We start from the raw sequence: 13,274 nt of genomic DNA, 5'->3' as shown, positions 1-13,274 counted from the left end.
TGAGTGTTTTGTTGGCACATGAAAAATAAAGAAATCTTACCATAGTTTGAGTGCATGGAAAGTTTCTCCAAAATAGACTACAAATGAATCATACGGATTAAAAAAATCTAGTCATGCAAATCCAATTACCACCATATGAAAAAAAAATCCTATGAATCAAAGGGGCGTATTCATAAAAAAAAAAAAATTCACAAGTGGGGGATCGCAAAATACGGGGCCAGGTCACAGCCTGAGCCCAATTCCGGCCCAAAACCACACGGGCCGGCTAAATAAAGCCCCTTCGTTTCGTCGAAACTGCAGGCCCCATTCCGACCGAACGACACGACTCCGGTAGCCAGGTAGCGGCGGCCGGCGGGAGAGCAGAGGAGACGACGCGGCGGAGGAGAAGATGGGCGACCAGAGCCTGAGCCTGGGCATCCTCATCGACATCGTCGACGAGCAGTGGATGCGCGACACCCTCCCCGCCGACGGTACGCACGCCCTCCCCTCACCCCCCTCCCTTTCCGCGCCCGGCGACCTAGCCGAGTAGCCCGAGTCGATCCGCTCACGATGGTTTCCTCCTGCAGACATCCCCGTGCCGCCGGCGATGGCCGTGAAGACCGAGGACACCGAGGACCCCGCACCCGCAAGTACGCCCGCGTCCCGCCTTTCCTTTCTATCGCCTTGTCCTGCGCAGTCCGTGGCTTGTGGTGATGAGTTTTAATTAAATCAATCCCGATCTGCATCCGGCCTTCACCGGGATGCGAGCCCCTCTTGCGCTTGGACAGTCGATTGATGGTGTTCTAGGCTAGGTAATAGGCACAGCCGCAGAGCTCCCAGATTGCGATTGCTGGGTTTATTTGTGCGACTAAACTCTGCTAGAACTGCAATTAGCCCATAATAACTTCCCAAACAAAATGAAGGCGTTAGGCCATAGGGCTGCATCATGCTGCGGCTGCTAGTTATGGAAATGTCTCTGTTGTAGGGCATCTTACTGATGAAACTTCCATCACACCAGTGATACGCCACTGTTCTGCTCTTGCTGGTGTGCGCCCTTAGATTCCCAAATCTCAATAGCAGCATGATACTCCCTCTGTAACTTTTCATAAGACGTTTTTGAAGTCCATGACAGTGACAAAAAACGTCTTATATCTACTCCCTCCATTCAAAAACAAGTGACGTGGTTTTACTTGAAATTTGAACTAAAACCACGTCACTTATTTTGTAACGGAGAAATATATAACATAAGTGAGCTGCCTTTTTTCACTAGAGCCACATCATAAAAATTCTGCAATTTCTTGTGCTCTATGCAATTGAGTATGGATTTAAGATCAAATTATTTATCACTTGTAACCGTCTACTCTCATACCAGGATTTTCTTGGCTGTCTTATTGCACTCAAATTGGAGTTTAACATGGATGTTTAAGTTTGTTGATTTATTTAGCAGTAAACTATTAACCATAATCAAACGCTTGGCCCAAGTCCGACTGGAGTTCATGATTTCTGTTAGCAAATTTTCCGTACAACTTATTTCAGTTGATCAAATAATACTATTTCTAATGCAATATCAAACTGTCCCCCCGTGATAATTTTTTTACCGCATACTTGCATCTTTACTCTTTGACGAAACTTGGATCGCAAAAACACCTTGAACTCAATTTTGTAATATGAATCTCTGCTTAATTGCTAGGCATAAGTAACACTGTAGTACATTTCTGAGCAATACAAATGGTTGAAGTCGAATGCTTTACACTGTTATGGCATCCTTTAGAATTTTGAATGTAAAACCTTTCCTATCTGTACGGTCAATACTCAACAGCTGGTATTTTGCAATTCTTGATAGGAATTATTTTATACCAAACAGATCAGGAAAGCCTGCCAGCACAAGGGGACGTATGGAGGGATTTTGCCTTGGAGAATATCTAACTGCTTATGATCTACAAGGTAAGAACATTGCTGGTTTAAGTGCAAGCTGACATGGTACAACGATACATCAACGTAGCATACATACCCCCAAAAATGCTGTTAGGATAAATCTTGTGCTCGTAGTGATCATCATTCACTATCATGTTTTTCATAAGCATTTTAGATATGAAGTCTATTAGTTTCGATGCCTGGCATCTTCTTGGCTAGATACTGAACTTTATGATGAACATATGCTGTCATGTGGTTTGTGTAGCAGAGCCCGTGCGCTAATCTGTCCATGTTCTAACTTATTATGAACTGCAGTGCTTCAAGGGATCAAGATGCTGCTGGAATTCTAGGAGCTGCACGGCGTACTCTGGCCTTCGTAGATGTTTCTTAAATCCAGTGGATGAACTAGTGTAGTGTCTCTGGTCGAACTGTGCTGTGTCATGGCAATATGTAAATGCTCCAGATATTGGTATTGGACATTGTCAGAAACTAGATTATGTAGCCTGTTCTTAATTCTGGAGGTGACAATTTGAGCTGTTTGGCTATGTATGGATTTCCTGGCATAGAACATTTGCTTGCTATTGTTTCTGAAACTGCTTTAGTGCCTTCACCTCTGAAGGCCAGTTCAGCTTGGAATGGTTGAAACATGAAGGCATTCTTAAATTAAAGGGCTCAGGAGAGTTTGGCGGCCAAAATTACTGGTTTTGTAATGGTAAGGTCACAGTATAAGGACCCATGATTCAACAATTCTGCCATAACTTACCGAAAACTTTGATGCCCAGTTCTCACGGAAAAATATGGCGATCTCAAACTTCAATGATCACCATCTCAATATACAATAGCTCCTGTTAGAAACATAACGCCATGTACTGATATATCACGTTCGTTCAGCATTGCAGTCATTTCTCCCCAAAGCATCTTCATGGACATGATCTTTCAGTAACCAACTAGACTCCATAAGACAGGCCGTGGAAATGTAAAGAGTATTGCTTGATGACAACGCATCCAAAACCTGATAACCACATCATCACACATAGTAATGGGAAAAACGAGACAGGTATAATACTATTTTGTGCTATTTCAGACATCGGACCACTTACAAAAAATGTTGATGTATAGCAGATTGCTTCTAATCTTCTGATAAAACAGTTGCGGCCTAAGGGTTTACTAAAGTAGAAGGTTACATCTCCATCCTACGCTGCGACATATGAGGGCTACATCCCCATGCCATGTCAAAGACAAAATACAAGACAGCTACATTTGCTCTGCTAACATATACCCCATATGGTACAACTGCTGGAGCTCCACCGATCACAGGTACAATGAGTTGGCAAACATGATACCCCGACGCAAGCTCTCGCTCGCCAACGCAAACTTCTTCTCAAGGTTTACCTCCCCAACGGCTTCAGCAGCAGCTTTTAGCTGGTATAAACAGATCAGATTCACACGGTCAGTTGGTTCGATAAGTAAAACAATGCACATCTACTTCTGTTGACTGTGCACAGACTTGGGAACAGGAAAATGAAGTATTAGGCATGCAGAAAAGGGCATAGAAGAAAGTGGATGTCAGTCACAATTACTATAGTCAACCTCTACGGAGGCAACATAGCCAACCTCTACAGAAGCAACATAGGTATGTAGCTACATTTCTTTGTACAGAGGCAACACAAGTCAACCTCTACATCCGAATAAATACCAGCTACTTACCACGCCAAGCAAGCTATGAAATCAGGCAGTACGACAATTGAAGTTGGTTTAGCTTTTTTGTGTGTGAGTAATTGAGCCATGCAATGATTTCGGCTAGACTTCAACTTGTACGTCATATTCGGCCGTGTCACAATGAAATACACTTCCTCGACACGGATGCACATTGATCCGAAGGGGATATTCAAAGGCAGACAATTTTGATTCACTTGCACATTGATCTAAACAGGGCATTCAATGCCAGACATTCTGATTATAAGTGATTTACTGCCTCCTTCCCTAAATAGAGTATGTGCCATCTTACAAAGCATGCAGTCAAACTTGTATAGCTTTGACTGTTAAAATAATTATAAATATTCACATTCGTAGGGAAAATAATACTTTTAGATTTTTCATGAAAAATAACTTCACAAAATGAAAATTTCCATATTTTTTACAAGCATGTATAAAGTAACAGTCAAAGATGTACGTTGGAGGCCATATGAATGTCCCAAATGACATGTATCTGCGAATGGAGAGAGCAGGTGCTGGTACGGCGTAGCATATGCAACACGTACCTGATTTAGAAATTCATCCAGCCTCCTAACTAGCCTTATGATGCTTCCTTCAAAAATGTCAGTCATTTCTATCACCTCTCCAAAGGTCGCGCCCTGTGTGAACATGATAATCAGGAATCGATATAGAGCTAAAGAAATTGCAACAGAATTAAACATGTAGAGTAACATTGCATCTGATGGGGTGATTAGGCATGAAAATGATCAAATGTCACAATTGGAAATAAGATTTTATCAATGGCTGGAAATTTCCGAAAATACGAAAAATGTATGGCATCACAAACTGCACATGCATAGTCTAACCAACCTTTGACCAGCAGTATATGACATCCATCAGATAGGGTTTACAAGTTGATTCAACGTATTCCTCTACATTTACGTCCAATTTGCATTCTCGTTGTACCTAAAACAAAAATGAGAAATCAGAGATCCCACTACAAGTATAAGGACTAGTGAGATAGTAAATGGTGGTGATACAACAAGTATGCACCTCAGCTATTTTTCTAGCAGCCTCCGAGAGTTGCATCATTGGCTTAGAAAGCTCATTTCTCAGGCGTATTTGCTCACTTGACTTCTCACACGGTACAAAGCAGCTAACAACAGAAGCAACTTGATGGTGATCAAGTTCATTAAATGTACCTAGTCACGTACAGCATATTAATGCAATCCTGAATATAAAGTACAAAAAAAAAAAAACTGAACATGGTATCGTATTAAGCAGGTACCGTTGAACATAAGTTCAGTGATAAGCAGCTCATCCCCAGTGTCTATTAAACAGGCAGCACGTCCCTTTAGCTGGAGAACACCATCCGTGTCAATGTGACCAAGCATCTTCAGAACGCGAGACCGGTTCTTTAGTTCATCCCTAAATTTTTGCAGCTGAATGGAGGAGAAAAACGTAAGAACACATTTAGCTCTGTACGAGCGATCAAGTATACAAAGAATTAACCAACCTGTGAATCCCGCATCTTTGACTTTAGTTGTTGAATTTCATGATTCAGTTCAGCCTTTCTTTGGTACCATGACAGTTGCTGCTCACTTTGATCAGACTAAGACACAAAAATAGAAAAATATAAGAGGGTCACAGTAAAAAAGGACTGGACATTTCTTAATTGAAAGTGATGACAAGGCATACCTTATTAAGAGGATGAGAACATAATTTCTCCTCGAGACCATCAAGTTTATGAACCAAGTCAACTAATTCAGGTTCTTCAATACCCATGTCCTATTAATTGTATCAGATTATATCAGAATATCAAAGAGATCACTTTACAATGCCAGATGATAAGAAAATATGCTCCCAGGAACTGGACCAGCTAAATACGACAGAAAGAAAATGACAACAGAAGGTAGAGCACAAGAGGACATCAAAGGATATTGTTATTTGAGGTATTGCATCTGTGTTCTCTGCCTGTGTATCATGCATGGGTGAGTGGCATGCTAAGTGCCAAAAAAATGTCCATCTAAATCCTGATGAGATATTTTGCAGCGTATCTTTTTTTGGGGGGGAATTTCTGCTCTCTAGACAGAAATGTCACTTGCAATGCAACATTAACAAGATTAAAAAGCGGCATCATGTAAAAAGAATTTTCACCGTAATTGGATGTAGCTTTGGAAGCCCTTGGGGGTAACGTTTTCCTAGTTCTTGAACTGCAAAGAGTATGTTTTGTCTCGCTTCAGGTGGTCGTAGATCAGTTGGAATGCTGATTCTAACACTGCTTAGACCAGATAATAAAGGTAATGGTACAGGCACCTGCATAAACCTCAGCGTTAGTCAAAAATAGTTTTGGGATATACTTAAATGACCATCATAACGCGAGTCCAGTGAACTGAAAAGATATGCCACCAATTAAAACCCTTGATCATGTCTTCAACTCACCACATGCATTTCTCCCTTCTCCCCTTGGCGAGGTGGGCATGGCTTTGAACGTGGTCCATTGGCTCCATTCTCACTTGAACTTGAAGAACAATGAAGCAAGGTATCCACTATATAGTTATTGCGAGGTGCACTTAATGCAGGGGGGAGAGTACTAGATGCTGGAGGTTTCTTCACAACATTTACGACCACACCCCACCCCCAGTCTGTTGAGCCATCTCTGACTTTAACCTGCCATGAAGCAAATTGCTGAGTGTAAGGGAATTTGTGCAAATTTTATAAAACCAACATCATAGTCAAAACAAAGCAGCGGTTCAACAAATAAAATAAAATGGTGAACATAACTAGATACAGCATTCCTGCTGTAGTGCTGTCAAGTTCAAATATATCAAGCATTAATGAACATGTATGTCTCATCCTCAAGAAAGAACAGAACCTATGAGAAATAGAGTTACGTACCAGCCTTCCAGGGACCAAATATAACAAAGCTCTCTCTGGTCTAATCATCTCAGACATGATTTTCTTTTCAAGTTCAGATATATCAAGCCCTAACTTGTGATACTCGGCAAGATCATTCTGTACAGAGAAGTGTTAAGACGTTAGTCAAACAGAAGAACAGTTATGCATTGCTACAATTAAAATAGCATACCTCTCCAGAAGAGTCCAGCAATGTAGCTTCATTTTCCAACTTTGTAATCTTCTGAACGACTTCAGGTAAAGCCTGAAGAGCAAGGGAAGCTAATTTGACATTGCCAAGGAAATGTCAGGAGAGGCATCTATAAGAGGTCGTGAGACAAACCTTTTCATACTGAAACTGGTGGAATGAATTCCGGATCACATGTTCAGCGGTAAATTGGCCCTCCGCACGACTCAGTAAATTCAGAATAGTGTAGTAGCTCAGTCGAAAAGTACTGATGAGAGGTGCTGGTTTACCTAACACCATGTCCTTGATAACACTCATTTCCATCTGTAAATTTAACTCATATTAACACCAAGCAAAAGTCAGACTAAAGGAAGCACATGAGCATATTTAAGTTGCATAAGAACCACGGCTTACAAAACAAATCTTGATATATTGTCTTGATATGGAAGGCAATTCAAGCATGAATATGGGATGAAATAAGTGTCTTGAAGGACAGCTCCAATAGCGCAAAGTGAATGTTAACACAACTACTAAGAAGTCAGAACAAATTAAATTTGCATAACTACTGCAACTGCAAGCTAAGTGAATATCGATATGAGAACTAAATTCAAATATGAACATGGAATGCCATCTCTTGGGTGGACAACATCAACAGCACAAAATGACACTCAACACAACTACTCAGAGGTGAGAGGTTGGAGCAGGCCATATATCCTTCAAATGTAAAGTCTTAAAACACATCTTAACTCATAATGACATCAGGTAGTCCTGCATGTCACTGCATACGAATAACGATGAAACTGTTATAGTTTAAAACTTTAAATATCAAAACTGATAACCATCTATTGCAATGAGAACCATGACTATAAGTGAAATAGAAACCATTTGCATCAGACAAAAATAAAGCAGTTATCAGTTGTCACATTTCATTGTGCTTAATCAACCCAAAGAGACAACTGCAGAATCTTGATAGGGATGCATTTGATCAAATCATTGTATTAAATGAAGAGTCCATTAGGCTTGTTCAGTCAACAAAGAGAAAGCAAAGCTTCTTGCATGATCATAGTGCTTTATAAAATTTATTAAATAAAACAAAGATAGTTGCAACAGAAGACTGCACAGCCTTACCTTCTCATCAATCATTATAACACAAATACCACGTGCATCCATGCCACGTCGACCAGCTCTTCCACTCATCTACAAATGCATACAAAATTATAGTAAGAAGGGCTTGTACAAAATTATAGTAAGAAGGGCTTGTACAAAATTCAATCGACCTAATAAATCTATCCATATGCCCAACTTCTCTTCATATACAAAATATTTACCTGTATATATTCTCCAGAAGCAATATAGCGGTTACTATCACCGTCCCATTTCTTGACAGATGTGAAGACAACTGTTTTTGCAGGCATGTTCAGGCCCATGGCAAACTGAGGAAATAACAATCATTATCATCAAATGGTGCTCCTAAAGAGTGTAAGATGCATTCCAGAAAGTATAAGACAATAGTTCTCTGACTTTCTGTAGTTCAAAAACAAAAAATAGAAGTCCATTTGAGGAATGTAATTCCAAGTTATACTACATGTAAAGGGACAAAATAAGTATAAGGCCAAGCGGGTAATCAGGGTTAAAGGGCACACCGTCTCAGTAGCAAAAAGAGCTTTCACAAGACCTTCTTGGAAGAGCAATTCCACCAGCTCTTTAATTAATGGAAGCAGTCCAGAATGGTGTACTGCAATACCTCGTTTAAGAAGAGGCAACATCAACTCTATAGCAGGTAACCCTCTATCTTCCTCACTTAAACAGAAAATAGCACTACGGAAAACCTGCTCGATGTTATCCTTTTCTTCCTGAGTGTTGAAATCAAGTTTTGACATCGACATGGCATGGTGCTCACATTCTCTTCTACTAAAGCTGAAAATTATGACTGGTTGAAACTTGCGATCCATAATCATCTGCAGAATTATAATTCAATTGAAATTAAGCGAGGATATGAGTAGAAATAATTAAATTAGGTATAAAACATCAACAACTAAACAGTGAATATTGAAAAGTGAGACGTGAACTGCTGCCTAGTTTCCTAACCCAGTGAGTGGTGAATTACAAAATATCCATGCAAGCTGAAGAAAGTGTAACCATCTATTGTTGACAAATTTAGAAAGCACAATAAGTCCAGAAATTATCTTGCATACAGTATGTCAGTGACTGCCTACCTTGACAATTCTGTATATGTCAGATGTTCCAGAAGCATTTCCACCTTTTGCGATTCGGCCACTGGCTTTAGGCCCACCGCCCTTCCTCCCATCTGGTTGACTAGGTTGCTTTGCAAATGTGTCTTGCAGCTTTAGAAAATTATCCTCCCTGAACTGACCACTTTCATCCACTACAAGGTAGAGACCAGACCCACCTATTGGGAACACATAGTGCTGTAGCGGTGTTGGCCTGAAGTCTGTGTACACCACGTGACAAGGCTGCTTATGCAGATTGCATATCCACTCAGCGAACTCGGTTGCATTTGACATGGTAGCAGAAAGGAAGACCATCTTGATGGCAGGGGGCAGGAAAACTATACTCTCTTCCCACACAACGCCTCTCTCACGATCCTTCATGTAGTGGATCTCATCAAATATAACCCAACCAACTTCCTTGATCACCTCGGAGCCCCTATAAAGCATCGCCCTCAGGATTTCTGTTGTCATGACCAGGCAAGTAGCATTTGGCTGAAGCGTGACATCACCAGTCATCAATCCAACATCAGAGAACTCGTGAGTAAGCTCCCTGTACTTCTGATTACTAAGAGCCTTCAACGGAGAGGTGTATATCACCCTCTGCTTGTCTCTGAACGACATTGCAATGGCGTACTCAGCGATGGCCGTCTTCCCAGCAGAGGTGTGAGCCGAGACCAAGACAGATTCGTTCCGCTCCAGGCACGCGATGGAGATGCTCTGGAAGGGGTCGAGCTGAAACGGGTATGTCTTGGCCATCTCCCCATTAAACGCAGGGTTTGAAAGGGTCCCGTGTACGGCCTCATCCTTGGACAAATCGTAGCCGTTGGGGACTGCGACCTCATGGATGCACGACCGGGCGAGGTTGGGACGCTTGGCAGTCGAGCCAGGCAGCGACTGCTGCTCATCCAGAACAGCAGCAGAGGAATTGTCCTCCGAGCTCAGCTCGGGTGCCTTACGCTTGCTGGAATTCTCCACCTCTTCCATTTCTTCGATACAACCTACCATATCACATCAGGAACACGAGTCAATTGCAGCAGCATAGCATCAGAAACATTACTTGCGCCCCTTAAGAGGAAAGAAAACATTACGAGGAGCAGCGCTAGACTATAATTACCGCTTAACATATCAAGAATGATGTGGATTTGGCCAGCTTGAAAGATTCCAATACCACGGTACCAGTAAGAACAAACTCTAAACCACAACAGTACCAAAAACAGATTATGTCCCAACAGTGAACAGTGGACGTTTTCCTATGCGAACTGCGTGGAGTGTCTCAGACAGTTCTCAATTTAATTCCCCCCAGCCATATACAGAAATTACCACTTCACCACATCAAATATTTATAAAAAAATACTCAGAAAATTGCCAGAACAAACGGACCGGGAACATAAAAGCGGAATGAATCAATTTCAGCAAGATACGCTAAGCAGGGGCAGGGGCGGATCTAGATGGCGCACCGGGTAAGCGCCCGCACACCCAGCATTTCTCGAGGTCAGGGGTTTAGCTAACCATGGATGACACGAGCTCATACCTCAGAGACCAACGGCAAAAATTGCGGGCGGCGTTGGGGCAGCAGGGAGGCGACGAGCTTGAGCGGCAACGGCGATGGCGGCGGCGCCCGCGAGCGAGAGGCGGAGGGGTTGGCCGGTTGAGGGTTGGGGGTTGAGGCGTCGGCGGTGACGCTGAGCTACGGCGCGGCGGCAGCTCTAGGGTACAGGGGAAGAGGGGGGTTTTTAGAGCCGCATTGGAGCGGCTTGGAGCCTTTTTTTTCTCTCTTGGTGAAGAGACGTGGGCTTGGAACATGAGGTCAGGAGAGGAGGTCTAAGGGCCTGCTTTGATGGCCCAAAACCAATGCAAAAACACGGCCCCGGAATATGGGTCAGAATTTGCCTGGCCTGAAGTTGTCCTTGGATCTCCTCCTATATAGGGCGCATAAGGCGCCGGGAACGCAGCGAGCGCGCACCGCCCGCTCCCCTGGGCCGGCCCAGCTTGTGCCGCGACGCTGCCTGTTTTTTTTTATTTTCTATTTTTTCTTTTTCACAGTAATTCGGGATATCAAAAATATTTAAATTTCAGAAAAAATTAATAATTTTAAATAAAACAATCATGATTTAAAAAATGTTCAAAAATTTGTAAGAAAATATTCATAAATTTAAAAATGTTCATGATTTCAAATAATGTTCACAAATTCTAAAAAATGTGCACAAATTTGTAAAAAATGTTCATGATTTCAAAAACTGATTCTTGTATTAAAGAAATGTTCATGATTCAAAAAAATGTTCATGATTTCAAAAAATGTTCTCAAATTCAAAAAAAAAATTCATGATTTAAGAGAATGTTCCACATTTCGAAAAATTGTTTATGATTTCAAAATAATATTCACTTGTTTTGAAAAATGTTCACAATTTCGAAAAATGTTCACGATTTAAAAAATTATTTGTGATTTTTAAAAATCTTCATGATTTCAAAAATGTTCATGGTTTCAAATTTTGAAATTTGATGAACATTTTTTCAATTCGATTAACAAAACATGAATTTTAAGAATATTTTTTGAATCGTTGAGCATTTTTACACATTGATGAACATTTTTTGAATATTATACAAAAAAATGTTCACGAATTTGGAAAGAAAAGAAAAAAGTAAAAAGAATTGAATTTGATGAACAAATTTTGAAATCGACGAACAATTTTTGAATGTCGTGAACAATTTTGAAATCGATGATGAACAAATTTTGAAAATCGATGAACAAATTATGAATTTGGTGAACAATTTTTGAAATCAATGAACAAATTTCGATTTTGATGAACATTTTTTAATTCGGTGAACAATATTTTAAATCAATGAACAAAATTCGAATTTGATAAACATTTTTTGAATTTGATGAACAAGTTTTGAATTTTGATGAACATTTTTTCAACCTGATGAAGAAAAAAGGAATTGTATGAACATTTTATGAATCATTGAGCGTTTTTACACATTGACGAACATATTTTTATTTTGCTACAAAAAATGTTCACGGATTTGGAAAAAAAGAAAAAGAAAAAGGGAAACATAAAAGAAAAAAAGAAAAGAAATCAAGAAAAAACGAAAAAGAAAGATAAACGGCATATGGGCCGGCCCATACGAAAGCTCAGCGCGCCAGGGGGTGTGCGCCAGGTCGCTCAGCGGCGCCCTATGCGCCATATAGGAACCCCGGTTGTTTGGTTGCTAACCTGAGAAAACGGATACATGCCTGGCCTGGTTCGTAGTTAGCCTAGACTCCCAACGCTGGTCCAGGCAATCGAATTCCAACGCCTGGCATGCGGCCACACTGCTAAAACCTGCCTTGCTGGGTATTGAATGAATTAAATAATACTCCTGAGGGAGTAGCTCCATCGAATGTATTGATGGGACGTTGATCTTTTTACCTGGCCAGTCAGCAACCAAACGCTGAATTGTCACACATGCCTGGTCAGGCAGAAAAAATTCAAGATCCCACGCCACACCAGGCAACACTGAACATGCAGGCACTAGGGCCAGGTCATGAACCAAACTGCTCCTATATCCATGCTGCTGGGCTTTGAAATTCGGACACTCTTCTTGAAAAATTATGTATACAATGCAAAAACTATTTCATCTAAATAAGTGTAAAAAACTTTTTACTTCACCCTGCTGTGCGCGGCTATGTGCCGCGGGAGGCACCCCGCTGCGCCTACAGGGTGTGGTGGTGGTCGAACTCAACTTTTTTGGGACTTTGTTGGTGTCTTCGTTGTTGTTGTTGTTGTTAGTTCGCCCAAGTGGTTTATTACCGTCAGGGCTATATGTCGTCTGTACCGATTCTTAATAGAAATCGCCTATGGCGACGTCTAGTGGGCCGGCCTAGTAGTACGGATTGTCCGATGTGCGTTGTAAGTTTGTAGGTCCAGTTTTCTATGTTTTTGTTTTCTTTCTTTATTTATTTTTGGTTTTCATTGGTTTTCTCATGGTTGTTTCTTTATTTTGCTTTATTTTCTCATTGGTTTTTGGTTTTTCTTTCTTTCATAGTATATACTTTGGTTTTCTTTTGTTCCTTTTTTGGTTTTCTTTATTTACTTTGGTTGTTTGCTTTTCTTTCTGTTTCTTTCTACGTTTCTATTGGGGTTTTTTAACACATCTCTACTTCTCTCTCAGTACATAATGTACATTTTTAGAGCACGAACGAAACATTATTTATGATACACGTTGGAAAATTTTCAAATACATGATGTACACTTTTTTAAAAATACATGTTTTGAACACTTTCTAAATTCATGGTAACAATTTCGCCAAATACACATTGTACAGTTTTTCAATGGCAATAAACATTTTCGCTAAACTATGCAAACATTTTTTGCATTGTATAAACATTTTGGAAA

The 13,274-nt window shown here is 40.7% G+C and overlaps 2 protein-coding genes across 3 annotated transcripts; one reads left to right on the top strand and one right to left on the bottom strand.

Moving 5' to 3' along the window:
- The first annotated feature begins 279 nt into the window (after positions 1-279).
- Positions 280-2,486, top strand: BNS (bonsai). Of its 2 annotated transcripts, none has more exons than XM_087543411.1 (4): positions 280-470; positions 567-629; positions 1,844-1,923; positions 2,209-2,486. In XM_087543411.1, exons 1-3 carry the CDS (start codon positions 389-391, stop codon positions 1,903-1,905), a joined length of 207 nt encoding a protein of 68 aa, XP_087399537.1. In that variant the 5' UTR covers positions 280-388; the 3' UTR covers positions 1,906-1,923; positions 2,209-2,486. The 2 variants fall into 2 exon arrangements, with proteins under 2 accessions (XP_087399537.1, XP_087399536.1); XM_087543410.1 differs by having other exon boundaries at positions 1,823-1,923.
- A 420-nt stretch (positions 2,487-2,906) lies between these two features.
- Positions 2,907-10,659, bottom strand: LOC147984157 (DExH-box ATP-dependent RNA helicase DExH10-like). The gene is made up of 17 exons (XM_087543409.1): positions 10,433-10,659; positions 8,887-9,899; positions 8,314-8,628; positions 7,999-8,103; positions 7,799-7,867; positions 6,827-6,994; positions 6,677-6,748; positions 6,487-6,603; positions 6,031-6,258; positions 5,746-5,904; positions 5,287-5,376; positions 5,105-5,200; positions 4,877-5,030; positions 4,642-4,790; positions 4,459-4,554; positions 4,155-4,247; positions 2,907-3,315 (listed from the first exon to the last, which is right to left on the bottom strand). Exons 2-17 carry the CDS (start codon positions 9,883-9,885, stop codon positions 3,205-3,207), a joined length of 3,021 nt encoding a protein of 1,006 aa, XP_087399535.1. The 5' UTR covers positions 9,886-9,899; positions 10,433-10,659; the 3' UTR covers positions 2,907-3,204.
- Positions 10,660-13,274: the final 2,615 nt, after the last annotated feature.

Source organism: Triticum urartu, chromosome 2A (assembly GCF_056163025.1).
Source record: "Triticum urartu cultivar PI428250 chromosome 2A, HENAU_Tu73, whole genome shotgun sequence".
In the NCBI taxonomy this organism is placed as follows: Eukaryota; Viridiplantae; Streptophyta; class Magnoliopsida; order Poales; family Poaceae; genus Triticum; species Triticum urartu.
The sequence above is the reverse complement of the archived record's forward strand: the minus strand, read 5'-3'. Positions and strand labels throughout refer to the sequence as shown.